At 37.5% G+C, this 27,787-nt stretch overlaps 1 protein-coding gene across 1 annotated transcript in view; it reads left to right on the top strand.

Moving 5' to 3' along the window:
- The window catches only part of LOC138743584 (transient receptor potential cation channel subfamily V member 5-like), a 93,665-nt gene that overhangs the window by 38,673 nt on the left and 27,205 nt on the right, over positions 1–27,787 (top strand). Inside the window, exons 6-14 of the mRNA XM_069899100.1 lie at positions 8,135–8,307; positions 12,205–12,351; positions 14,078–14,158; positions 14,546–14,749; positions 15,051–15,126; positions 16,811–16,875; positions 21,898–21,984; positions 22,698–22,774; positions 27,571–27,736. Coding sequence (XP_069755201.1) covers positions 8,135–8,307; positions 12,205–12,351; positions 14,078–14,158; positions 14,546–14,749; positions 15,051–15,126; positions 16,811–16,875; positions 21,898–21,984; positions 22,698–22,774; positions 27,571–27,736 — 1,076 coding nt within the window. The remainder of the gene's footprint in view (positions 1–8,134; positions 8,308–12,204; positions 12,352–14,077; positions 14,159–14,545; positions 14,750–15,050; positions 15,127–16,810; positions 16,876–21,897; positions 21,985–22,697; positions 22,775–27,570; positions 27,737–27,787) is intronic.

Raw genomic sequence — 27,787 nt, 5'->3', positions numbered from 1 at the left:
TGGTCATTTAGTAAACATGATGGGATGTGAAAATGCAAAACAAAAAGCTTTCAACACAGTATTGGTTGTTTACACTCATTTGCGTGATCTCTACAGAGACTGTGTGCATAGTTCAGTGGATGCCAACATGTAGCATCGTGAAAGAGTATTGTATAACATATTGCATGCGTGGGAATAGATCAAAATTTGAAGTACAGATTCGACCCATCGTAACTTTGAAAAATCGTAAGTCTAACCGTTGCAAGTAGAGGAGTACCAGTAAGCTCATATTTACCAACATTGTACTCCATCTGCCAGACCATTGCCCACTCACTTAACCTCTCTATATCTCTCTGCAAACTCTTCATATCCTCTCCACAATTTGCTTTTCCACTCAATTTAGTGTCATCAGCAAACTTGCATACACTACACTCTGTCCCCTCTTTCAGATAGTTTATGTTTATCGTGAAAAGTTGCAGGCCCAGCATGGACACCCACGGCACACCACTCACCACTGATTGCCAACCAGAAAAACACCCCTGTATCCCAACTCTCTATTTTGTATTGGTTAATCAATGCTATTAAGTCAACCCCAACTTTATACGCCCTTATCTTCTGTATGCATCTTTTATGTGCATCTTATCAAATGCCTTCTGGAACTCCAGGTAAACAAAGTCTATCTGATCCCTTTTATCTATCGCGCTCGTTATATCCTCAAAGAACTCCAGTAACTTTATCAAACAGAACCTACCTTTGCTGAATCCAAACTACGTCTGCCTGATTGATCCATTTTGCTCCAGAAGCCTTGCTCGCTATTTCTTTTTTAATAATAGCTTCTACCATGTTTAACCACTACAGATATTAAACTAGCTGACCTTTTGCCCACATCCTTTTTTGAATAGTGGTGTGACATTTTCCATCTTCCAATCCACTGAGACTTGTCCAGAGAATTTTGGTAAATTATTAAAGCCTCAATTATAACTTCTGCAATTTCTTTCAATACCCTGGGATGCATTCCATGTACACAAGTTTCCCACTTGCATGTAATGCTTCATTAGCTCTTGAAATCCTAGATCCACAAAGCACAGATATACCCAGTGGCCCACCATGTCAACCATCAATCATCCATTTACACTAATCCCATTTTACTTTCATACATTTTTAACAATTTTACCCAAATTCTCACTTGCACACAAATGATCATTTACACTAGCCAATTAACACAACCAGGGTGTATATGGGATGTCGGGGGGAAACTAGGGAACTTGGAGGAAACCCACATGGTCACAGGAAGAAAGTGTGAATGATGGATTGAACCCAGATCACTGGGGGAAACAAGTTACTAACTATGCCCACCCTCAATTTAAAAAAAAAGTCTATTATGCTAATTCTGGGATATCAAACGTAGGAAGATTTTTACAAAGTGGAAAGTGATAAACAGTGTACAACATGGCATTAACATTGTCGAAGAAAAAGGTAGACAGCAGTCATCACTGACAGATGAATTATGGGTACAAAATCAGTTCCTCAAAAATCTCTAATGCATTACAATGGTCTTGACATAAAAGCTCATCCTTGGTAGCTTTTGTTAAACCACAATATAGTAAGGACTATATGTTTTATTCCACTTGTGGAAAAGTGGTTGTATTGACTTCACTGAAACCAAACTGAAATAAAACCAGGTTATGTGTTCGGCATCAAGGATTGAAGATTAATTCCATCCTGCTTCCTCATTATTCATCACCTGACAATTAATAATAGAAGCAACACACACAGCCAGTTTTTCCTCTATATCTTAATGTGATGACAGACTGAAAAGTGAATTGTTGGTAGATTTGAATGATGATCAGTAAACCTTGTGCACTTCATGAAAGCAATAGGATGAAGAAAAAATTGTGTATCTGCAATTAAACAACATTAATTTTCAATTATAGATCTCTGGCCTTGCCTGATCAGTGAATACTAGAAAGATGTATATTCAATAATGTAACATTGCCTGTGAGAATCGTGGCGAACTGTAACTGTATATTGGGACTGGAGAGTATAAGATACAGTGCACCACAGTTTCAGAAATTCACTACTATGTCCTGAAAGAACCAGATTTCTATGTAATGTTCAAGTTGGACAAAACCAGGGGAAGAAATGTGTTGAGGACCCTTGTGATTTTTTTTTTTTACTATTATCAATAAAATATTTTTAAAACTAGTAAAACTGAATGCAAATGGTTAAGAATTATTAATCTGAGAGCTATTATGTGAACAAAAAACTGCTACTTTGGAACTGTACACAATTGGAGAACAAGTGCTGGGTGGTTTATTGGAGCTGGACTGAGCCACATAATTCATGGAAGCTTTTTTTCTGACTTGAAATTTTATTAAAGTAAGATGTGTAACTATTAATATTGTGTAACCTCATTGTAACTATTAATATTGTGTTTGATGAAGTGTAATCGACAAACTTTGACTTAGTAACATTAGAAATTAAACATCTGGCATATAAGAGAGGGAAAGAGACCCAAACCTTATTTAGTTGGGTAGCAGTGATGGGTGCTGGATTGGAGGTGGTGGAATATGAAATAGTCTTGAATCAGTAGGAAGTTTCAATTTTGTTGGTCTCAGCAAATGTGATTTTACTTGAAACATCAGACCTTTCCAGGAGATCATGGATCCCGGCAAGTCACCATCAGATATCTGAAGTCACCACAAGTCCTGTCTAATCAGATTATCATGGGATTGAACCTCCTTAAAGGGTAGGGTGCATGTGCAGGATGAAACTCATGACATGGAGGGGTGGAGAAAAAGGGAGAGGTATCCTTGTATTGGTTGCTTAGTTAGTTATTGTAATCACTCAACTTCAAGTCCAGATATTTCACTGCAGAATAAGGCACTTTGTTTATTTTTGATATATGATTAGAGTAAAATTCCAAAAATCCAGATGCCAGAAATCTTGAACCTGAGAATCCAGGTTTCTCAAGAACTCTGATTTTTTAAACTTAGTGGCTTTTGTGTGCATGCACGCGTGAGCACCACAGATGGAGAAAAGTTGCAGAAATGAACAAATAAATATATATATTTTTTGTATTTAGTTTATTAACAGAACATTTTTTCATATAAAATACAATCAAAATGTACCTGTTCATTTCTTTATTCTCTTTAAATTTGTATTTTAAAAGTACTGCCCAAGAATCCACAAAATTCAGACCCACCCAATCTCCGAGCAGTCTGGATTTTAGGACTTCTACTGTACTTGGAGCTGAGAATAGTTCAAATGTTGGCCTGTTGTTGGAGGAGGACATCGGTCTTTCATCCACACCTGTCAAACCATTTTTATAATTAGATTACTTTCTGGTAGACCAGTGGTGCTCATCTTGCTGGCTTGTGGTACAGCAGTATTCAACAACTGAGTGATCTGATTATTTTAGACTACTATAACAATAAATTATAATCAAAATTGTACTACTAGGAAAAAAGTTTTCTGTTGACTTTATAGAGTTATTTTGGACAAATATCATGTACACTGAAGAACTTAAAGGTAGTGATGATTGTGAAGCTGTCACCAATTTACCTTGTGTTTACTATATAACTAAAAGAATGACTTCTGACTGAAATTGGCTAAACAGGTGAACACCAGTTGTCACAGGGATTTTGAATATTTTTAAAGCATTGCTCAATTAATAGAAAACTATTTGTGTTCTGTACATTTGGACGCTCTGTAATTAGTTAGGGTTTCACCAGTGTTTCTCTCACTTTGGATTTCATCCAAGGATAGAATGCTGCATGACTTTTTATTTAAATAGAAGTCACCAGCAGAAGGAGTGCTCATCAGAAGACTGCAGCTTTATGGATTAAAGATGCTGTCTCAACACAAGCAATCCTGCATTATATGTGATGGTAGCATATTTTTGCATTACTGAAACCTTCCACACTTCTACAAATAATAGAAACCACAAATAACAATCCTTTGCATACTTCAACAAAATTTGAGTTGTGTGGTTCATATCACAATGAAGGATGATTGTTTAACTCTTCCTATTACCAGAGACAGAAAACTGTACAACTCAAAAATGTTATTGGACTTTTACCTTGGTCAGGAAGGCAGGTTGATGGAATTGTATTTAACATAAGGAATGAAACATAAGAATATACCAAATTCCACTTTTTACGTGAACATTTGAATTAGAATTCTAAGTTTTCTCATGATTAAATCTGGGCTTGAGAACTGGTATAGTTGGATAGTTTAATCTCAAAAACAGGTGTTTCAGTATGTGTGAGTGATATTTGGCATCTTCATAGGCACATTAATGTGTAAGATAATGAGAGGTCAATATTTTGTCACTTGGTGGAACATTTAGGACCAATGAAAGTGGACAGGATCACAGCTGAACTGCAACTGTCACAAAGCAGAAAAAAAGACATACTGAATTAAAAGGAAAACCACACTGAGCTATGGTGTTCTTTTAACCTAGTATAACTGCCCTGATTTTAAACTTGGACATTCTGGAGTGAACCATTACCTTTGGGACAGAACAAAATGAGTATCCAATGAAGACAAACTGGGATAGAACTACTTCAAGGTAATAAATATTTGTCCACTTAGCCCTCTTGCCCAAAATGTCATTGAAAGCCTACCTCATAAAAGTGGCTAGACAGAAAGCCTGCTCTGTAAAGTGAGATGCCTCATTTTTATTTAAAAAAAACACCTGAGGCTATCTGCTGTATTAAGGAAGCATAAAAGAATGCAAGGTAAACAAGAAAATTGCAGATGCTAAGGTCTGCAAATGCAGTGCCGCAGAAACTCAGCAGGTCACGTTGCACCACAGAAAGTAAAAGTCAATGTTTTGTGCCTGAGCCTTCAGCGGAAGGACTCCTGAAGAAGAGCTTGGGCCCAAAACGTCAACTGCTTTTTACTTTCTATGGATGCTGAATCACTTGCTGAGAATCTCCAGTACTTTTTGGATGAAAGAATACAAAGTATGACATGCAGCTAATAGCTTTACTTTCACATTTATTATTAGAGTAGTAATTTTAAGAAGTCAAATTAATTGTTTACTACTCAACAGATCAGGCTGTGTCTATGGAGGAAGAAAGAGTTAGTCAAATAGCGCTAGTCTCAGCAAATGCCTGAAATGACCATTCACAATCTCGGCATGCCTTCAATTTCATTGCCCTCCATAATGTTTGGGACAAAGACACGTTTTTTTTTCCTTTATTTGTCCCTGTCCTCCTCAATTTTAAATTTGTAATCAAACAATTCACATTTAATTAAAGTGCACATTCCAGATTTTATTCAAGGTTTGACCATGTAGAAATTACAACATGTAGAGCTTTTTATTCAAAGCTCCCCCCATTTCAGGACACTGTAATGTTTTGGTCCTTTGACTTCTCAGGTGTTTGTGAGGACTCTGGTGTGTTTAATTGCTTCATTGGTGCAGGTATAAGAGAGTTGGACTTGCTTCCAAGCTTTTGATCACCTTTGGAGTCTATAGTTGCCATTTTTCTACATTAGAACCAATGAATGTCAAAGAAGCTATTAGGAGGCTGAAAAATAAGGATAAAACAGTAAGAGACATCACTGAAACCTTATGATTAACAAAATCAACTGTTTGGAACATCATTAAGAAGAAAGAGTGTACTGGTGAGCTCAGTAATGGTATTCCAAGGAAGACTTACACTGCCGATGACAGAAGAATTCTCATCACAAAGAAGAAAAATCCCCAAATGCTGTTCAACAGATCAGAAACACTTCAGGAGGTAGTTGTGGATCTATCAATGATGACAATGTAAGATTTAACGAACAGAAATAATAAGATCCAAAGCCTACTACTGCAGGTGTGAGACATGGTGGCCTGGGCATGTATGGCTGCCACAGGTACTGGTGCACTTATCTTCATTTATGGTGGAACTGCTGATGTCAAGAGCAAAATGAATTCGGAGGTGTATAGAAACAGTTTATCAGCTCAAGTCTGAGCAAATGCCTTCAAGTATATTGGACAGCACTTCATCCTACAGCAAGACAATGATCCCAAAAATACCGCTAAAGCAACAAAGGAGATTTTCAAAGATAAAAACTGGAAAATTCTTGATTGGCCAAGTCAGTCATCTGATCTAAATCTAATTGAGCATGGCTTTTATTTGCTGAAGAGAAAACTTAAGGGGACAAAACACAAGCAGGAGTGGAAGATGGCTGCAGTAGAGATCTGGCAGAGCATCACCAGAGAAGATACCAGAGAATCACAAATTTCAAACAGTTATTGCATGGAAGGGATATGCCACAAAGTACTAACTATGACTAATTCACCTACCATTGCTATGTCCCACATATTATGATGCCCTGAAATGAGGGGACTTTGAATAAAGAGTGCTGTAATTTCGTCATGGTCAAACCAAAACGCACTTTATTCACAAGTGAATTGTTTGATTTCAAATTTAAAAATGTAGACCACAGGGGCAAATAAATGAAAAAAAAAGTAACATTTTCCCAAATCTTATGGAAGGCACTGTATTAATGATGAATGTGCAGAATTAAACTTACATAAAATATTTCAAAAAGGGAATATTAAGAACATTAAATTGAATCGGCAACCCTTTTGACTCTTAATCTTCATTAGCATCAAAGGAGTCTGATCTGGTGCTGAATTTGAAAGGGCCTATCCTGAGAGAATCCCACTGACACAATGCCACATCAGGAATGTCATTATCTGAGAGTGATTTCTAGTCTTCAATATTGAAAACAAGTGAATAGAAGCTTTGAATGCAGCAATTTTCATGCATTTTGCAACTGAAATAATTGGGATCTGGCTCAACTTGGTGATCTTTCACCAGGGTGAAATAAAGTTTTCAGATTACTTATCAAAATATTAAATACAGTCACAAATCCTGGATTCAGAACAGAATGAGTACCATAAAAAGCAAAAAAAAATTTAAGTAGTAAAATACATTTACGCAAGGAATTTTGCATCAAGTAATTATTCAAAGCCTGCTTACAAAATCCCGATTCTCCGTTTATTTTTCCATCTTTCCTTCCAAGTTTCAGTCCTAGTCTATATCAGTTGTCTCCCAAAATGTGTTTTTCCATGCCTAATTGTTAATTGCACCAAAATCACAGGTAAACTAACAAGCACCTTTTAAGGCTTCTGTTTTGAAAGTTGTAATTTACCAATTGAATTAAGAAACTCTGAGCTTGCAGTCAGCTGAGAAAGAACATCATTTATCATCGAATTCAAAGAAACGTGCCCGGAAAGATCAATGGAAATCTTCCTCTCTGACACTGATTGCTGTGAAATGTCACTTCAAGGGAAACAATGACACCTAGCCACCATTTGGCAGGCAAGCTGGTGGGCAATCAATCAAATTTTAAAGTTCTTGCAGTAAAGAGCACTTAAAAAATCTTTAAGCATTTTGTAATAGAAAAATACCAATAAGCACATTGTGATAAAGTTGAAATACCTATAGCTTTTGAAAATGATTGTATATTTTTTTAAATTGTGAAAGATTGCGCGGAATAATTACATAGATAAAATTAAGTTTCGCAGCATTCCGAAAGTTATCCTGAAATGCATCGTGTTCCACAGGGCTTCACCCGGTGATTTTTTCTTACAATGAGAATAGTGCATTAAAAAGTTGGAGTTCACGTCAAAGCACTAATTCTGTGTTACTGAACTTTGCAAAGATCAAAAAGCACTTGCTGCAAAGCAGTCTGTCACTGGTAGCAAGTTCTGAATTTGCATTTTAACTACATGGGCAGAGGTCAGAAATAGCTGTCAGTCTTAGAGTGATGACAATTTCAGGGCATTATGAAGTGAAGTGAAGGGAAAATAAACCCTTGCTTTATTGCTGCAAGGCAATTTTTCTAATGTTTAATTCACCATTATGTCCCATGTATATGAATCCTTTTAAAGGAGCAAAGGATTTGGATATGTGCTTATGTTTTCAATAAATGTTTTAATCCATTAAACCTAGACATGTTTTTTTTTAGTACACAAAAGTGCTGGAGAAACATAGCAGGTCACACAGGGCCCATTAGCGAAGATCAACCACCTTTAACTTTTCGGGGATACTGTAGGATCTGCTAAGTTTCTCCAGCACTTTTGTATACTGCACGAGACCCCTGCATCTGCAGATTTTCTTATTTATCTCTTTTTGTCATTGTTTAATAGGAAACACTGTTTTCCATATGCTCGTGCTGCACCCGAATAAGAGCATGGCCTGCAGGATGTACAATTTTATTTCATCACTCATTTCCAAGGAAAAAATTGAGTATTTGGAGAACATCACCAACAAAGATGGGTTGACTCCCATGAAGTTGTCGGCATTTGAAGGGGATGTAGCAGTAAGCTAACACAATTCTACCTTCTTTAATTGTGCTACTTTTGACTGAATGTTTATTATCACATAGAATGGGGATATGTATTCAAAAATAATTTGTCACAAGATGTGGAAGCCATCTTGTAAATGCTAATATTTGAGGAATAGTCAATTTTAAAAAAATGTTGGATGAAACACTTAAATATCTGCATCGTAAATGGTTAATTACACTTTGTGAGTGCACCTACAAACTTTTTTAGTTTGCTTAATATTTGACAGCTTATAATTAAAAACTATTTTGATGAACAACCAGCAGACTCTTTCATGTGAAAAGGACAGCCACATTATCCCATATAATCCAGAATTATTTTGCTGCTAAAGTTGATCCCTGCCCTTTTTAAGGCAAATGAATTAACTTGTCCTTTAACAGAGCAGATCATTCAGCTCTTGTGTCTGTTCTGCAATTTAGTCAACTTGCCTAGTTTATCATTATCCAGAGGATAATGAAAATGTGTCATTTTATTTAATTCCAGAAGCTATGGACATTGGATCAGTCGAAATTTTAAACATTTTCTTTTGATTTTTAAACAAAAATGTAAGAAGGTACATGAAACAGTGGGTAAATGGACATGAGATCTGACTAAGTAGCAGATTAGACTCAAGACACTGATTGACCTACTTGTGTTCCTCTGCTCTGTTGAAGGGCACTCGTTCTTTTACCTTACAAAGGGCAGAGATTCACTTTAGCAGTAAAGAAATTGTGGATTATACAAGTTCTGAAGTCCTCTATTCAGAGTTTATCATACAAGGAAACTAGGCCACAAAGTTTCTGAAAAATTAACTCCTAATTAGTAGCCCTGAGTGGCAGCATCAGTATTTATGTTCTGGCTCTGATTAGTAAGCAGTGCATCTTGATGCTAATATATTCTTAATAATGTGGTGGAACAAGGGGATTTTGGGATCCAAGTCTACAGATTCCCTCAAATTTGCAGCAGATACATGGATGTGAGGGGTTGGAGGGTTATGGGCGGAGAGCAGGAGGGGGAAGCTAGTGGAGTTGTTCAGGTGAACCGGCGTGGACTTGAAGGGCCGACATGGCCTGTTTCCACGCCGTAAACAGTTATATGGTTATAAGTTGACAGGGTAGTTAAGAAAGCACATGGTGTGCTAGCCTTAATTAGGAGATTGAGTTCAAGAGCTGCAGTTCTAAAAACTGGTTAGACTAAACTTGGAATATTGTGTTCCGTTGTGGTTGCTTCATTACTGGAAGGATGTGGGAATCTTAGAGAGGGTGCAGAAATTTACCAGGATGTTGTTTGGGTTGGAGAACACGTCTTATGAAGCATGATTGACTGAGCTTGGGGTTTCTTTTTAGAGTAAGAAAGTATGACTTGTTAGTGGTATTGTAGTAGTGTGTACATGCGAGTGCAGTGGGAAGCACAGTGAACTTGTTAAGCACAACAAGTTTACTTTGAAGTTCACGCTGTAGCCTTTAAGGCCATCTGGAGCCTGCTCCTTATGTAGCAGAACTCGCGTCACGCTGACATAAGCCCGGAAGAGAAGGATCCACGACGCCATCTTTGCCACGGCTGCTCCATTGACCACACATAATAAGCGGAGCCGGTTCACCGCTACAAAAATGTGTGCCGACACAGTATATCAGATGATGAAAGGCATAGATAGGGTGGACTGCCAACATCTTCTTTGTGAGATGACAATAGCAAATGCCAGAGGTCATTTGTTTAAAGTGAGTGGAAGAAAGTTTAGGGGAGACAGCAGAAGTATTTTATTCCACACAGAGTGGTGGGTGACTGGAATACATTGCCAGGGATGGTGGTGGAGGCTGGTACATTAGAGACCTTTTAAGAACTCTTAAATAGACACATGAATGTAAGAAAAATACAGGGTTATGAGCATAAGGTAGGGAAGGATTAGATCGTTATGGAATAGGTTTACATAGGTCGGCATAGCAATGTGCGCTGAAGGGCCTATACTGTGCTGTAATGTTCTTGGTCCTATAAAGCATATTTATTGTTATGTCCAGGGTAGAATTTTTAAAATTTAGACATATAGCATGGTAACAGGCCATTTCGGTCCATGGGCTTATGCTGGCCAATTACACCCAATTAACCTACCACCCCTGGCACATTTTGAATGGTTGGAGGAAACTGGAGCTCCAGGATAAAACCAATGCAGACATGGGGAGAACATACAAACTCCTTACAGACAGCGCAGGGTTTGAACCCTGGTTCCAATTGCTGGCGCTGTGAAGGCATTGCGCTAACCGTGCTGGCCTTGTCTAGGAATGTCTAAGCAAAATAAAAATCTTTTTTGAATTTACTGGAGTTCATTTCTTGGCATTGCCTTGTAAAGTGGAATGAGGAACTGATGCTTACGTGCAAGTGATCTTTGCTCCTGCAAATTGATGATGGTATTGGTAAATAGAGCAAGCCACATTTCTTTCTCCAGCCTAGGTTGCCACCACATTTGCCCTTGAAACTTATTCTAAACCCCGAGCAGGCTCCTTTTAATCTGCTAATTCCCCAATCAAAAGACGGTTCACATTTAAATTGGTTTGCTTCTTGCCAGCTGGAGTGCATTTCCCTGACATTCAAAGCTCAAATGATGCTTACATGTAATGTGCACACAACAGCTGGCAAAAGACACAGCAAGGTGAGAATGCTAAACGACTAAAGGAACTGCTCACGCTAACCATCCGAGACTCTCATATTCATAAAACAATATTTATTTATTATTTGTATAGATGAAATACTTGTCCTACATATGTATTGTTTGTCTGTATGAGTACTATGTCTGGTTGTGTTTTGCACCAAGGACCGGAGGACGCTGTTTAATCGGGTTGTGCATACAAATGACAGTAAATTTGACTTGGCTTGACTAGACTTGTAGTGAAATTGAGAGCTAAATGTTTTGCAAATATTTGAGAAAGCGGACATCCCTCGTTTTGTTTATTAGAACAGGGGTGATTGTGGTCATTTGTATTCATAGACAATTTATCTCTCATGCAAATCAATGTATTTCCATTTAATGTAAAACCCTTGATAACTGGCAGCTCTTGGCATCAATGTAGATGCCAGATAAATGTATTTTCTGGCTGCTTGAGACTTACTCTTACAATGCCTAATATACTTGCATTAAGAATAGTTTAAAAGATAAAAATACTATACTGTACTTGCACTGAGCAAACTTCACTTACAAGGATATATAAACCTTAAATCATTTTACTTTATTTTCAGTCACGTTCTTTGAAAACATTTAACTGTTGCTGCATCTGCAGGTTCCTCCCCTGCCACGGAGCCACCCGAAAGATGAACAACAATATTATAGATAATTAACACCCCTTTCCCCTTCCCAAAGTTTACAGATAAAGCCCCTCACCAGGGCAACTCTTACTAAGCAGGGATAAGGAGGCATTTTCAGAAAGTCACTCCAACAGTGAGTGGCATCCTGGGTGACACCATTGCTATTTCTCACAACTTTATTTGAACAGCTGCTATAAGGCAATCTGCTGGCTGAATATTTGTTTCCATCTTGACCAAATGTTTATGTGTTACTTCAGAGACCATTTACTTGTACAATTTTAAACTTGCGTATGTTGTACAGTACCTATTATTTCATTCATATTTATTATAATTTTTAAACTGTATTTTCCTCAATTTTTTTTTTGCCGGTTGCTTGAATTCTGGACAATGGGGGTTTTGCTGCATTTGTATGCTATTAAAATTTGTGACACAATCTTATGGATAATCTTGAAAATAGTTTGTTCAATGTTTGTACTGAACTTCCATCCCCTATATGAGCTGCATGTCTGGTGGTGTAATTTTCTTTCAATGTAACATTATAATTTGATATTGCTAATTGTTTGAATCAGGATGGATTTTATTGTATGCTTCTCTAACAGATGTTTAGTCATTTCATGCAGAAGAGAAAGCAGATATATTGGGCATTTGGACCTGTATCATCCACTTTGTATGATCTTACTGGGATTGATACCTGGGGTGATGAACTTTCTGTCCTTGACATCTTGTGCTCAAGCAAGAAGAAGGAGGTGAGTGACAGTCAAATGCTAAGTTTGTGCTGAGATTACAATAACACATTATCCTCATTTCACAGGAATATGATCAATATTATGTTACACAAAGGCACATAAGGAAATATCGAGGAAAATAAGGATTTTTTTCAACCAGATGATGGTAAATGCTTTGAACATTACCCAAGGGGGCAATAGAAACAGAAACCCTCATCACTTTGAAATACTCCTCAATGAACTATGACCACCAGAGCTATGAAATTGATGATAGGAGGTGGAATAAGGTTGGAATAGGTTCCTTCTCAACTATAATGCCTACAATGGGCTAGTCTTCTGTTTCGCCAAATATGTTATTATTTCTGTGATTACCCAAGCAACCAAAAGATAGTCAAAGTATATGTTGCATTTAGAACAGGCAGAGAGTATTGGAGTAGTTGGAGCCAATGTAGGTTGGTTTAATTTATGCAAGTTAAGTTGACCAGTGTTAAAGAAACATAGGTATGACAGATGGCCCTGTTACTGTGCTGTATGCCTAAAAATTATATTAAAAGATTGAAGGTTTACTACAGGTTGCAGAGGTGAAAGGGAGCAAGGACAGAGGAAATTGAAAACTATCAGTATTGGTTGGTTGTTCACAGCCATAGAACATTGCAGATCTCTGCACAACTGTTGTGAGGATTCAAAGACCATATAAATAAGTTAGAAGTGAAGTCCTCAAGACTTCCTTCTCCCCTACACCATTTCCCACCCCCCCGATTTTTTTTTTTTTTTCCTGATGCTTTGTAAAAAACCCAAATTGTTAGATGCCTTATGTCCTGTAGCTCACTTTAGAAGTTCTCATTTTACTTTCATTGCCTGTTAGATATTGAAAACTATGAGGATTGATGAATTAATACTAATCATTTTTTTAACAAGAGTCTCAAGGCTGAGTAATGACTGATAGTCAATCTTTTGACTGGAAAATTGTAGAGGATTCCAAGTGAGGCCCCAGGAACCTGATATGAACTCATTTCCAGCCTTTGAGATCCTATGATTATTTAGAATGGGCTTTAGTGAGATCTATTCATGGAGTTGTCTGGTTTCCTACCAGCTGTTTTGATGGATTAATCTTGCCATTTCCCTTTATCAACTTTTATTGGTCTTCTCCAGAAATGGCTTATTACTTCTGTCTGGAACTTGAGCACGGTTGCAGAGGCATTAAATTTTAAAGCTATGTTTCACCAGGATTATTAACATTTCCATCTTGTTCTAAAGTTGTCTTGACATAATTTAAGGACTGAGCAAATCTGTTTTTTTTTTCCCCTGCATGTACAATGTTTTATGATACAATTTCATTTTGGTGTTCATTTTTTTTTCATTAAAAAGTGTAAAAGTCAATTACTTTCCTTTTTGCCTCTTTTTCTGCCTTAATGTGATAATTTAGTGTATACTACTGTAGTTGGTGTATCTCGTGCTCTGCCTGACTGCAGTGAGTAAGAGAATTCCAGTTTGTCTGTACTTTGCACTCATGTACCTGATGATAAGCTCTCATTACTCATTCTACTAAGCCTTTATCTGGACATAAACCTGTGAAAATGCTTGAGTGTAAAATACTCCTTTTCAGATTTTAATTATGAATTCTGGAGAATTGCACAAAATCAACAAATGGGTCTTTCACCTTTGAGTCCAAGCTGAGATCCAATCTCAAATACAGCTAAATGCTATAAATTATTATTAACTGCACATCTTTAACTATCTCTTACAGCACCAGATCACACTTCTGTTACCATGTCCAAGGTTGATTTTCATCAATGAAATGGCCACGCACACTGCGTCTTTCATAAATGTCAGGTCATTGAATATTTTCTTCTATCGCTTTCTCCGTCAAAACTTCCTATTATTTCAATCTCTGCTAACTGGCACTAGCTTTTTATTAAATCTTACTGATTCCAATGCTTTGCCTTTATGCACTCCCTATCTCTACCTTGCTGCATCCTCCTCCCCATGTTTTGTTTGTCTTCTAACACTCCATTTCCCCCTTGCATTTATGCTCATGGTTTTCCTTCGCTGAGAACCTGTTTGGAATTTTTTTTTCTATTCTCAAGATGTTACATAAATGCAAAATTCGATGTTTGGTATTTATTGTGCATTCTGTGAATTTGAGCAAATCAAAATCAAAAGTACTTAATGAAAACGCAACTAGTAATGGTAACTTTTTTTGTTGTTCTTAAAGGCCCGGAAGCTATTAAAAATAACCCCAGTGAAGGAAGTGCTACATCATAAGTGGACTAATTATGGATTCAAATATTTCTTATTGTGGACTGCACTTTACTTTTTGTACACAATCATTTTTACTGTCTGTTGCGTGTATCGTCCTCTAGCACCGGCTGGGCCTGATGGGGACAACATCACCATTATGGTTCCAAAACCACTGAACGTAAGGGCAAAAAAAGCAGCATGTATTATCTGCACAATTATGTATGAAGGATGGTTTCTCAGCCTTCACTGTTTTTAAATAACTGCATTTTATTGCTTCCTACAGCACAGAAATCAGCCTTTTGGCCTTTATTCCATGTTTACCATTATACTTATCTAGGTTAATAAAATTAAAGAGCTCAATTATTGGCATAGCATTTGTGGGGAACTAATTATGTGAAATTACAAAGCTACTATTAACTTAAAAACCATACAATTTAGAGATTAAGAATGCCTATGCAAATTAACATCGAGATTGTTAGTTTCAGGAACCTTTGTGGAAATATTGTTTGACAAAGGGAGTAATTCACAGAAAAAAAATTCTTCAGGATGGTGAAGGTAAATTTGGGAATACGATTTTATAAAATTATCACCAGTAGAGCACAATTTTTTGGGGTTAAGGTCATAATATAGTATGTTCCGTTTTCTTTTTTTTTCAAAAATATAGCAAAATCTCTTTTTCAGTGACACTGGTTTGGTGTCCATGAAGGTTTTTCCAGTAAATTTTACCACACTACTTTGTCTAATACATCATTTTCCCCTTTTCATTCCTAATCTTTAATGCTTTTTTTTCATTGCTAAGTTAGAATCTGATTGTGATAGTGTAATGGGGTTTTTTTTTTAAATCCCCAAAATTATATTTCTGAGATCTGAAATGATCTGCTATTGATGCCTATCTCTTCACCACAGAGCAAAGTTAAATCCTACTGTGTTTCCTAATACTTCTTCACATTTCTAATTGTTCAATTATCTTTTGTTTTTCTTTGTTTTCCCTGATTTTGTTGAATCTCAGTTCTGGTCCCCAAATTTTAGAAAGGACATACTTGCTATAGAGGGAGTGCAGCGCAGATTTTCAAGGTTGGTTTCTGGATGGCAGGATTGACATACGCTGAAAGGTTGGAAAGACTGGGCTTATATGCGATAGACTTTAGAAGGATGAGGGGAGACATGATTGAGGTATATAAGATTATCAAGGGGTTAGACAGGGTGAATTCGGATTACAAGTTCCCAATGTTGGGAGAGACTAGGACTAGAGTGCATAGTTTAAGAATACAAGGAAGGCCCTTTAGGACAGTGATGAGAAATTTTTTTACCCAGAGAAGTGTGGATCTGTGGAATGCTTTGCCGCAAAGGGTGGTGGGGGCAGATGCACTGGATATGTTCGAAAGAGAGTTAGATAAGGCTCTTGTGGACAGAGGAGTTGAGGGTTATGGGGATAAGGCAGGGAATAGTTACTAACGGAGAATGATCAGCCATGATCTGAAAAATGGTGGTGCTGGTTCGATGGGCCATTTGGCCACTCCAGCACCTATTGTCTATTGTCTAATTGCTTAAATGTACTTCCCTCTTGTTTAATGTACTTTCACTTTCTTTATTTACATATTCTGGTTGGAATTGTGACTCACTTTGATTATAAAATAACTGGGATTCTGTTTTAACTTTCCACTTTTGGAACCATCTTTCAGTAAATGGGCCTAAATTTGTCATTATTATAGTGACTCCTCAAACCACCCCTGTGCTCAATTGCTTCCTGTAGTTGGAGGGGAGAGGTTTAGGTGAGCCTGTTCGAGGGTGAAATCCCAACAATCATATTTCTGGCTGTCATGTTCCATGTGTCAGAGGATAAAATGTCTTTTAAAAAAACAAAAATTGGAAAATATTGGCTTTGTTGTTGACATATGGAAACTACTAATACAATCACTGCAATTCCTGATTTCTAAACACTTCCCAAGAAAGTGATTCTGTGTTAACAGGACAAAATTATATTGAATCACCATTAAATTTTCTTCTTTATACTTATCAATGATCTGGCAAGTTAATTAATTGGTACAAATGTCAAAATATTTAGTGATTCTAGATGACAGAAAACAATATGATTTTACTAAAGATATAGTATGATTTTATGGAGTTTTTACTGTTATATTCATTGACTGTTTCTCTGTTTTTGGCCCTGTGGTTGGAAAGAGACTGAAATAATATTTTCAATCTGAAAATGATATTGCTACGTAAATTCTTTTCACAGGAGGTGAAGACTTTTCAGACAAAGAGAATCCTAGAAATAGATGCACAGGACCAAGAGAAAAAAAAGTAATCTAGTGAGAGAGTAGTAGAAGGACGATTTATATACTCAAAAGGCAAAAGGGCCCCACTATGTTAATTTTAAAAATGTCATTACATAACACCATAACTTCTGGCAAAATACTTTTGTCCATAAAATTGTGTTGATTTATTGGAAATGGTCAATGTGGGTTTCAGGAGTCTACATCATATTTGGCTAATTCTATAAGATCGACAAAGCAAGGATAAATGAAAGTGTTGACGAGGAAAGCATCTAATCTTGTTTCCAGTATAAATTTGAGAAAATTGCGGGGCCTTGACTTTAAATGGGAAGATTGGATATTAAAAGGCAGTTAGCAAAGGCCAAAAATAAATCCTTATTTCTGATGCACTGATAAGTAGGTTTCAGTGAGAATGGTGCTGATTGTGTGAACTTTGAAAAAGATGAGGGGATGTTGGAATGATCTAGTAATGTCCACCCATTAGGAAAAATAAAGGAGAGAACAGAAGAACATAAACACGTTTTTAGCAGACAATTTATTATTGAGAGAAATGATGCAAAAATGACGAATATTTTCTTTCTATGAAGAATTGGTGTTCAAGGTATTTCAATGGAAAAAGGCAAATGCAAAGTGAATAACAGTAAAGGACAAGGAAAGGAAAGCCATTATAGCTGAAAGATAAGGAAATATTAGATGAAAATAATAAAAGATAAAAGCATAAAATGATAAAAGTATTTTCCAGATGTGAGAATAACAAATTGATCATTAAAATCAGAATGGAGCCACAGAAGAATAAACATGATAAAGACAGATGATGAAATAACAAAAATATTTTGGTGGGCTGGGTATATTGGTATTGGGTGTTCCTACTGAAAAAGACTAACACAAAATGCCAATATTACATCAAGATGAATATTGTCACAATTAAGGCAGATTGCAAGGAGGTAACAGATCTATTCAGCAGCTATGGATGTTGCCCACAAGGTTGAGGTAGGTCTTTAATGTTTGGTGAGATGCAGCTGGACACGTGGTTTATTGGGGTGATAATTGACTGCAGAAATCCAGTGGTTAAGAATGCAGAGACTACACATGATTTAACTAATTGGGGGAAGGTTTGTTCAGTGGGAGGGTTGTAAAAGAACATGTAACTGGTTTACAATCAGGAGTTTGTGATGCAGTGCATGAATTGGAGCATGAAACTGATTGATAGGTCTCTTGGGGAAATTAAACCACCCACTTCCTAGACTTAAGCCTCTGCCTGGCATGCTGGCACTAATTGGGGTTTAGTTCCTGCAAACTGACTTAGTGCTTTAGAACTAATCTTTCCTCCCATTTAATTCTGAGAAACTCAGAAATACCCACTGATAGCTAAATACAAATATCAAGCACACAAATACTATGTGTTGGCTACTGGTTGGGTGATATTTCTAAATCTTTTCATTCAATAAATTCACCAATTTGGATCTGACATCTGTTATCTACTCTTTTCCAGCATTTATTAATGAATTTAACAGACAAATAATTAAGTTTCCTCTCTGTTTAAAATAAATGATAAAAAATTGAGATTTATTTAGTGCCTTTGCACCCAATGAATTATTCTCCTATAAACATCAATAATAAAAAGGCCAGGTGATCTACGTAATGGAATGACAAATATTAGCCAGATATTTAATCTTATTCAGTAAGAATTATTTGAATGGGAAGTGTGTGGTGGGTGGGATGGAAATGTTCATGATGTTGTGCCACAGGAACTGAGAACATGAGCATAGGAAATAAGAGTGGGAATAAACTATTAGACTCTCTTTAGGCAGTTCTGTCATTTAAGAAGATCATTGATGTCCAATTTGCTGTACTATTCCCATTTCACTTGATTTGCCTCCTATCTAATTTTGAGTGAACTCTGTTGTGATTGTGACCAATTATTAACTCTCCACAGCCCTTGTGGGCAATTTCTAAAACTTCATGAATCTTTAATTTAGTTTTTAATTGAATTTAGAGATACAGCATGGTAATAGGGTCTTCTGGCTCATCTGCCCACATCACCCCAAATGCAACCACTTGAGCTTAGAAATTTCATAACATTTCAATTCAAAATACTTGACTTCTGGACACAAGTGATAACTACTGGTTTCTCTGGATTAAAATAAATGGTCAGTCCAGTTCTCAGTCCAGACTCCTCAGCTTGAAACAGCATCCTCCCTGGTGTTTCCAAGTTGAGCCCTGTAAAAATGTGTACACTTTAATAAAGTTATCTCTCATTTTTGTTCTCTAAACTAGAATACAGGCCTAGACAACTCTCATCTGCACCCATATAATAGACCAACAATCCAAGGAATCTGCTTAGTGAATTCTCACTGAATTTCCTCTGCAGCAAGTATATTTAAAGTTAAGGATATCAACAGTATCTATAGTACCCAAGTGTTGTCTCACCAAGGCCCTATATGTTGGTGTCTCTGAAAGTTAAATGGACAAGTGCAGCACAATTACTCACTCATAAACTCAAATCACCTGCGGTAAAGACCAAGTGAAACACAAAACCATAGAAATGCTGGAGGAACCCTGCAGCGTCCATAGGAGGTAAAGATATACAACCAATGTTTCAGACCTGAACCATTCTTCAAGGTCTGAGCAAAAAGCAGGCAGGTGTCTTGAGTAAAAAGGCTAGAGGAGAAGGGAGGGAAAGGGAAACAAAGGTGATAATTGGATATGGATAAGACAGGAGAGGAAAGGTGAGAATTAATTGGAGGAGGAGTTGGCTCTGTGAATGTAGATCGAGAGGAAAGGTGAAAGGGAAAGAGAGATAGACCGAGCTAGAGGAAAGGAGAAATAGGAAGAAGGGAAGAGATGGTGGGGTGGAGAGGGGGTGAACAGAAACTGGAGAAGTTGATTCTAATGTCATCTGGTTGGAGGGTGCTTAGACAGAATATAAGGTGTTGTTCCTCCAGATTGTGGGTGGTCTCAGTCTGGCAGAGGATGGTACCATGGACAGATTTTTCAAGTGTAGCCTTTCTTGTAGTCACAAGGGTAGTCACAAGCGAAGCGGGTGACTTCCTTCTTCACAACAATTTGGGCCCCAAATAGTCCTTCCAAGTGAATAATTAATTTACTTGTGATGCTGCATCTGACGCTCCTGTTGTGGCTTTCTCTGCATTGAAGAGACTGGACTCAAACTGAGGGATCGGTTTGCATGGCACCTTTGCTCTGCTGTAATAGTGAGGATCTCCCAGTGGCAATCCATTTCAAATCCTTGTCCCATTCCCATCCCAACATGTCCATGGTCTCATGCACTGCCAAACTGAAACTCTGCTAATTAGAGGAACAACACTTCTTATTCTGTCCAGTCACCCTCCAACCAGATGGCATTAACATCGACCTTCAGTTTTTAATTGCCATCCCCACCCCCAACACTCCCGTCTCTCCCCTTTCCCTATTCCTATTTCTTCTTTCCTCTAGTTCTGGCTCTTTTTTCCTTTGTCTCCTTTCCTTCAGCTCTGCATTCACAGAGCCACCCCCATCCCTAATCAATTCTCATCCTTCCTGTCCAATCCAATTAGTACTTCTTTTCTGTTTACCTATATTCTCCCTCACACTCCACCTGCCCTTTCCTCTTCTCCCCAGCTTTTTTATTCCAGCATCTTTCTGCTTTTTGCTCGTACCTTGAAGAATGGCTCAGGCCTGAAACATCAGTTTAATGTCCAATGGACACTGCAAGACCTGCTGAGTTCCTCTAGTATTTCTGTGTTTTTACTCCAATAAAGACCATACTGTCTTTTGTTTCCTAATTGTGCTGCACTTGTCCATTTAACTTTCAGAGAATACCCAGACCCTTTGAACATCAACATTTTGCAGATTCTCACCCACTTTTTTAAAAAAAAACCTGCTTTTTTAGTTCTTTTCTGAAATGTAGTTTCACAACAACTTTCCATGTGGTACTACATCAGCTATGTCTTAACACTACCAATGTACCACTTGGTTTTGGATCATCAGAAAACTTAGAAATGCTGCATTTAATTTTTTAGTTTAATTGTTGATGCCGAATAATTGTGGCCTAAGTATTGATCCCTGTGAAGTGCCAATAGTTTCAACCTGAGAAGGAAATGGTATCTCTGGGAACTATTTTGCATCCTCTTCCATGAAGACAGATTCAAAGTACAGTATTTGTTTAATTCTGTTCTTTTGCTTTTCCCTATTACAAATTGTCCTGCCTCCCTGATACGCTTTAGCAATGACTCCAAAGACAGTGAGTGAGAGACAATAGGCTTTAAAACACTTTAGATTGTAGCTGGCCCGATTCCATGTGCTCAAATGAAGGACAGGGGAAGGAAGGTCGACCTTGTGGCTGGGCCACAGGGGGAGGAGTTTCTAGGGAGCGAGTCATCAGTGGGCTGGCCATCTACCCATACAGTGTCATATATACATATCACCACACTCCCTAAGGTATCCATATTGCTTCACTGGCATTTTCATGCAGTAGTGTGCACAAATAAGTTATGGGTGCATTGCATTTATTTCACACATTTAGTTCTTATACTAAGATTGTAGTGATTATTTTTTTTTACTCCCTGGAACTGTACTTCAAATTAGGTATTGTGCATGATAATAGTGGTCTGTCTCGTCACACATCATTCTTTTTACAAATTTTATCTGAAAAATGTACAAACCTTGCACCATTAATTGCATTATTATAGAATTCTCTTAATTAATGTTATTGTTTAATGAATATCCATTTACTGTCCATGTTTGATCTCCAACATGAAATTAATTTCATCAAAATTCCATTGGGAAAACATTTTAAAAATGAACTAGAAAAATTAATGCTAAAAAAAAGGTAAAATAACTACGACTAATTCTACAGACTACATTTAATCCAGTAAGCAGAGAGCATCAATAGTGCTGAGGCAAATGCAGAATAATATAGTACAAGGTTACACAGCATCGATAGGGATATAACCAATGTTTTGGGCCTGAGCCCTTTGTAAAGCTATAAGCAAAACATGTGCGAGCAGGTGGCTAAAAAAATTTTGTTCTGCTATGTACATTTTTTTTCCAGGAAGCTTATGTTTCAGCTGAAGACTTTGCTCGTTTAGCAGGAGAAATTCTTACAGTTGTGGGAGCTGTTCTGATCCTCGTCACAGAGGTACATTGAATATTATAAAGTTCCACATCATCAAGCTGTCAAAAAGTTGAAAATTCTCATACTTTTTTTTAAACCGTCGACATGAATGAATCACAGTTCTGAACAGCTTGTCTAAAAATTGTTTTACTTATTATGGAAATGTTTTATTTTGCAATTGGGCGTACATTTTTTTCAAATATGCCTGCACGTTATCCATATTTAAACATTGGGGGAAATTTGCCGGCCAGATTGATCAGCGGTAACTTCTTGTCGTCAGTGTGGTACTAAATTTGGTTTGTTAGATCTTATGCAATGACCTCTCTTAGATTTGTGTGCAATTTTTTGCCATTTTAAAACAATTGTTTTTCAGGTTCCATTTTATTAAATGATTGGTTTCTCTTGTCCACAATTTTAAGGCATATTTTTAACATTGTTTGAGAGGACAAGGATGAAGCTTTTCAATATTATAAAGTTCTTCGTTACCTGTGTTACAAAAATAATATTATTGCAAAGGTATAAAGAAAAATATGTTTTGAGCTTCAAAGGCAAAATGCTGCTACAGTATTCATGAAGACTTATCATTGGAAGTGCTTTAGCCGCTGATTCTACCTCCATTGTCATGGGTTATGACCTCTCGTGTTTTGCCTGCCACACCTAGAATTCATTATGAACAGATATGAACAGATTTTTTAAGTTCTTCGCAAAACTAATCTATCAGCTCCTTATCTTTGCAGATACCACGCTTGATTCACATAGGACCTGCGAAGTATTTTGGAAACACTGTAACTGGAGGGCCTTTTCACATTACAATGTAAGACGTGTTCATTTTAACTTTTGTCTGCATCTTTTTATGTGGTTTCAAAATTTATTGTACGTTACAATTTTTTATTGAATACAATTATTTTGCTTCTGTAAAAAAATTGTATTATTTTAAGTACTTTGCAACATTTCCATTCCATACATAGGCTGAGAGTTGTACTAATCAAAGTCCTTTAAGATTCCATTAAAACTCAAAAAAAGTATTATCGCTTAAGTTAAAAAAAACTTAAATGTAAATGTCAGCTTCCTTCAGCTGAATGTAGCATGATCTGCTTAGCTGAGGGCAAATATGGACTTAGTAGTGATCAGATCATAAAAAAGATAAATCAACATATTAAAAAATATCTAGCTTACTTAACATGCAAAATGAATGAAAAATATCTTGTTATGTTGGGCATCAATATCGCATGGAGAAAATGGGAATTTTAACTGGGCAACACTTGAATGAGTGCACTGTGATGGCTTTCAAAACCCATTGTTTCAGTTTATGGTGTCAATTTCTGTCATGAATTGTGAGTGCGCGTTTTAAAAAAGGTCTTGCGTGATTAGGCAGTAGTTTATGCAGCAATTATCTACTTTGCACACTTGGGAATTTACTCTTGCTATTGTCAACCTAATAACCAGGCTGCCAAAATGGATTGTAGCAATCCAAATAGGGAATTCAGTAGCAGGGGGAGTGTGTGTGATAAACTGGGGACCAAACGTTAAAATAAATGGATGGGGAAATTTTCTATTTTGATGTGTTTTGTCGTGGCTTTATACAGCGTGGAGCAGGCCCTTCATCCCTACCCATGCAAGACGACCAATTTGGTGTTCTGGTTTAGTCTCATTTGACTGCTTTTGGTCCATGTCCTTAGAGACCCTACTCTTTATATGTCCAATTGTCTTTTCAATGTTCTAATTATATCTGCTTCATAGCTTCCTTTGACCACACACTCTATACACAAACTACCTTCTAAGTGAAATAGTTGATCCTCGGGTCTCTCTTAAATCTCTCCCCTCTCACCTTGTCCCTCTGCTCCCTTATTTACCCTGGGTAAAAGATTGTGAGCATTCACTACAGCATTCACTAATTGTGAGCATTCACTATTCACTATGTCCCTCATGATTATATATCCCTCTTCAACGCCATCTCTCAGCCCCCTATGCTCCAGGTAACAATGACACAGCCTATCCAATCTCTACCTCTCCCAGCCCTCTGGTCCTGGCAGCATCTTGGTGAATCTCTCCTGTATCCCTTCCAACTTATTGATGCCTTTCCTATAGCTGGGTTACAAGAACTACAAGTGTGCTCCCATATCTCCTTGAACAACTGCATCATGAGATCCCAACTTTCGTACTCAATACCTGCCCAATGAAGCAGCCAAGGTCATAAGGGAGTGGAAAGATTGGATGTGATGGTGGGTGAACTGATGAACTCATTAGGTGAATAATGCAGAGGTTTAGATTTGGAATCTAAATTCCCCCATGTCCATGTGGAATCTCAATACTGTTAATACAGGTATCTGCAATGTAAACAATAATAAATGTAGAAATGATGAAAACAGAACAATCATATTGTCATAAAAATTGGATTTACTAATCCCTTTCAAGGAAGAAATTGAATTGTTTTATTACACTTGCATCATGAGACAGTTAAAAGCTTTGCAGCCAAATCGATGCCTACTTAAGTACAGCAAGTAGTGCAGTACAGCAGATAGGTATCTTAATTGTGCTGCGTGGAACCATAAATTTGGTCCATTCGAGAATCCAGATTTTTCAAAAATTCAAAAAATTTTTAAATTAAGCGGGCTTTTGCGTGTGTGCGTGCGTGCATGGGTAAACACTACAGATTCACAGAGATCCTGAAAATCTGGACCAACACAATCCTCGAGCAGTCCAGATTTTCAGACTTGTACTGTAATAAAATAGAAGTGCAGGATGTCGATCAAAGGGTACGAGACACAGTGTTACAATGTGCAGGGTGGGTCAAGAGAAAAGTGTAAGGGGCACCACTTTTTACCAATGAGATGTCAATTTTAGAGTCTAATAATAAGCAGAAAAGAAACTGTCCTTAAAACACTTACCATTCTTCCCCAGTCTGGGGAATGTGGTTGACTTTTGCTACGCTTATAAATGGTCAAGAAAACCATTCCCTGTCAAAAACACACAAAACAATTGCATCACCCATTGGTATTGAGTTGGCTACCAAATAAAAACACAACCCCTTCCCCCTCACTTCTTCCCCTGTCGCCTTCCCCCAGCTCTGTCTCTCCCTTTTCCCTGTTTCCTTTTGTACAGACATAATATTTTCCCCTTACACCCAATTAACACCTTTTGTTGGTCTGGATTCCTTGCCCAGACAGCATTGTCTGAATTTTGAGATATCCTGCTCTTGGCTCATTCTGCTTATTCCTTTAAGAAGGACTCGGGCCTGAAACATCGGCAATATATCTTTGTCTCCTCTAGACACTGACTGGCTGAGTTCCTCCAGCATTTTAGTGTGTTTATTCTAAAGTCATCCTGACATCTAGTAACTGGTATCAAACACAGAAGATCAGTCCCACAGACTTGTTAAGCAACAACTTGATAGTGGGCGTCAAAGTGAAAAAGTGATTAGAGACACACCATCCACAAAAGAAGATTATTTTTCTTTTTGCAAGTCAATTGCCACTGGAAATCCCCAGGGCAGTGTCTGAGGACCTGCTTCATCTGTGATCTTCCTTCCATGATAAGGGCAGAAGTAAGAATGCTTGTGGTGATTGCACTGTGTTCAATTCTGTTCTTGGCTACTTGGCAATTAAACATACAGGAAAACCTGGACAAATTTCAGGCAGAGATGAATAAGTAGCAAGTAACATTTGTGCCATTAAAAAATAATAGGCATTTGCCATCTTTAATGAAACAGAGTCTGCCCACTTACACTTTAAAGCACATAGCATTATCGCCTACCAACAGCATCCTGGGAGTCACGCTACTAGAAATCCAAGTGGAGCACCACCTAAAAACTTTGACTACAAGAGTAGGTTAGAGACCTGGAATATTCTCCACTTGGCTGAGTGAGTGAAGCTCTAATAATTCTCCAATAAGGAGTTCAGCCCAATTCAAGGCATTGCAGACCACCTAAGTAGCACCTGATTCAACATCCTAAACATTAATCCCCTTCAACACCCATGCACAGGGGTTGCAGTGTGTACCACTTATACAATGCTCTTAGTTTATAGGCAACTCCAACAGCACATTCCAAACTCGCAAACTCAGCTATGACAAGTGATGACGAAACCTAGTGCATGGGAATACCACTGACTGTAGGTCCCCCCCCCCCCCCCACCATCCCCATCGTTTCACTCTATCTTTTCTGCCTTCTGCTGACCTGCTCTCTCCCCATCCCTTTCCCTTCCCCTTTCCAGTTCTCCTCCCTCCCTTCACACAGCCATCCTTCCTCCCATTCATTGCTGCTGCTGTCCCCTCCCTCTCTTCTCCACCTATCACCTCCTGCCCTTGCAACCACCCCTCCCCTCTACTCTTGTTTGAACACCTGACAACATTTTTCCATACCTTGAAACTTCCAAGCCCGAAATGTCAGTTATGTATTTTTTTAAATCTTTGCTATATAAAAGACCTACTGAGTTTCTCCAGCATTGCGTTTTTACTTCACTCTGTCTTGACTTGAAAATGTATCCCTGGGTCTAGAACTACTTCTCTGACTGTAGTCCTCGAACCAGAACAAATGCAGCAATTTAAGAAGGTAGTCATTTGCCACTATCTTTTTTAAAATTTTAAAAAATTTTTCACACTATGAACCATACTAACCAAAATACACATAAACATTTCCCTCTTGAATATACAGAGTGTCATTTTCTCCCCTTTTCCCCCCTCCCTTCCCTCCCTCCTTCACCCCCCCCCCCTCCCCACCCACTCAACGTTCAACATATATGATACATTAAACCCATTAAACAATGTCATCACATAATGAAAATATACAAGAAATTTGTGTCATCTACTTTTACATACTGGGTCAGTTCATTTCATTTCAGAATGGTACAAACAAGGGGGCTTACAGCTACCAAACTTTAAGAATTATTATAGAGCAGCACAATTAAGATACCTATCAGATTTTTATCAAACAAGGGAAAAACCAGATTAGAGCTAGATAAAATAGGGGAGAAGGTACCTGAACATATACTATATAAGTGGGATGAAAAGATGGTGCAATAATAGGAATTCACCAGTACTGCACCATCTGCTCAACATTTGGAAGAAGATTCACGTAGAAAGGAAAAAAAAAACAAATTATCAACTACCAAAATTAATATTGACGCAAAATCAACTAATCCCTTTCACAATAGATAACCTTTCCTTTAGAGAATGGGAGAGAAAAGGGATCAAAAGAATAGAAAATTGTTTTTCGGGAAATAAATTATTATCTTTTGAACAAATGAAGGACAGATATGGTATAACTCACGGTACAATGTTTGCATACCTCCAAATGAAAACCTACTTGAAGGACAAATTGGGAAGTAGGCTGAGGTTACCAGAAGGAAGCAGTTTTGAATATGTGATTACAGACACAATGGTAATTTGCTGGTTAGCGATGGGCATTAACTCCTAGTTGTAGTAGGGATCCTAGAAAAATAATGGGTTTACAAAAAACTGAACGCAGGCTTCCCTGCTCTTTCAAGCTTTACTGACCCAACTTGGGAACAATGTTCTGCAAACCAGAGTGAAAAATAATTGCTGGTATATCAATAGTTATATATTTCTCTTTTTTTTGCCACAGCTTATTTTTTTTCTAACTTTGATTTCCAGGATTGTTTATGCTTGCTTTGTTTTAATCACCATGATTCTAAGAGTTTTGAACCACGAATGGGAAACTGTTATAATGGCATATGCACTGATAAGTGCCTGGTGTAATGTTCTTTATTTTGCACGAGGATTCAAGTTGCTCGGTCCCCTTTGTATCATGATACAGAAGGTCAGTATTTGTTTTTGTGCGATATTCAATCAACCATAGACCTGAATTATC

The sequence above is a fragment of the Narcine bancroftii genome, chromosome 9 (genome assembly GCF_036971445.1).
Source record: "Narcine bancroftii isolate sNarBan1 chromosome 9, sNarBan1.hap1, whole genome shotgun sequence".
NCBI classification, from domain to species: domain Eukaryota; kingdom Metazoa; phylum Chordata; class Chondrichthyes; order Torpediniformes; family Narcinidae; genus Narcine; species Narcine bancroftii.
This window is presented reverse-complemented; position numbering and strand designations above follow the sequence as displayed.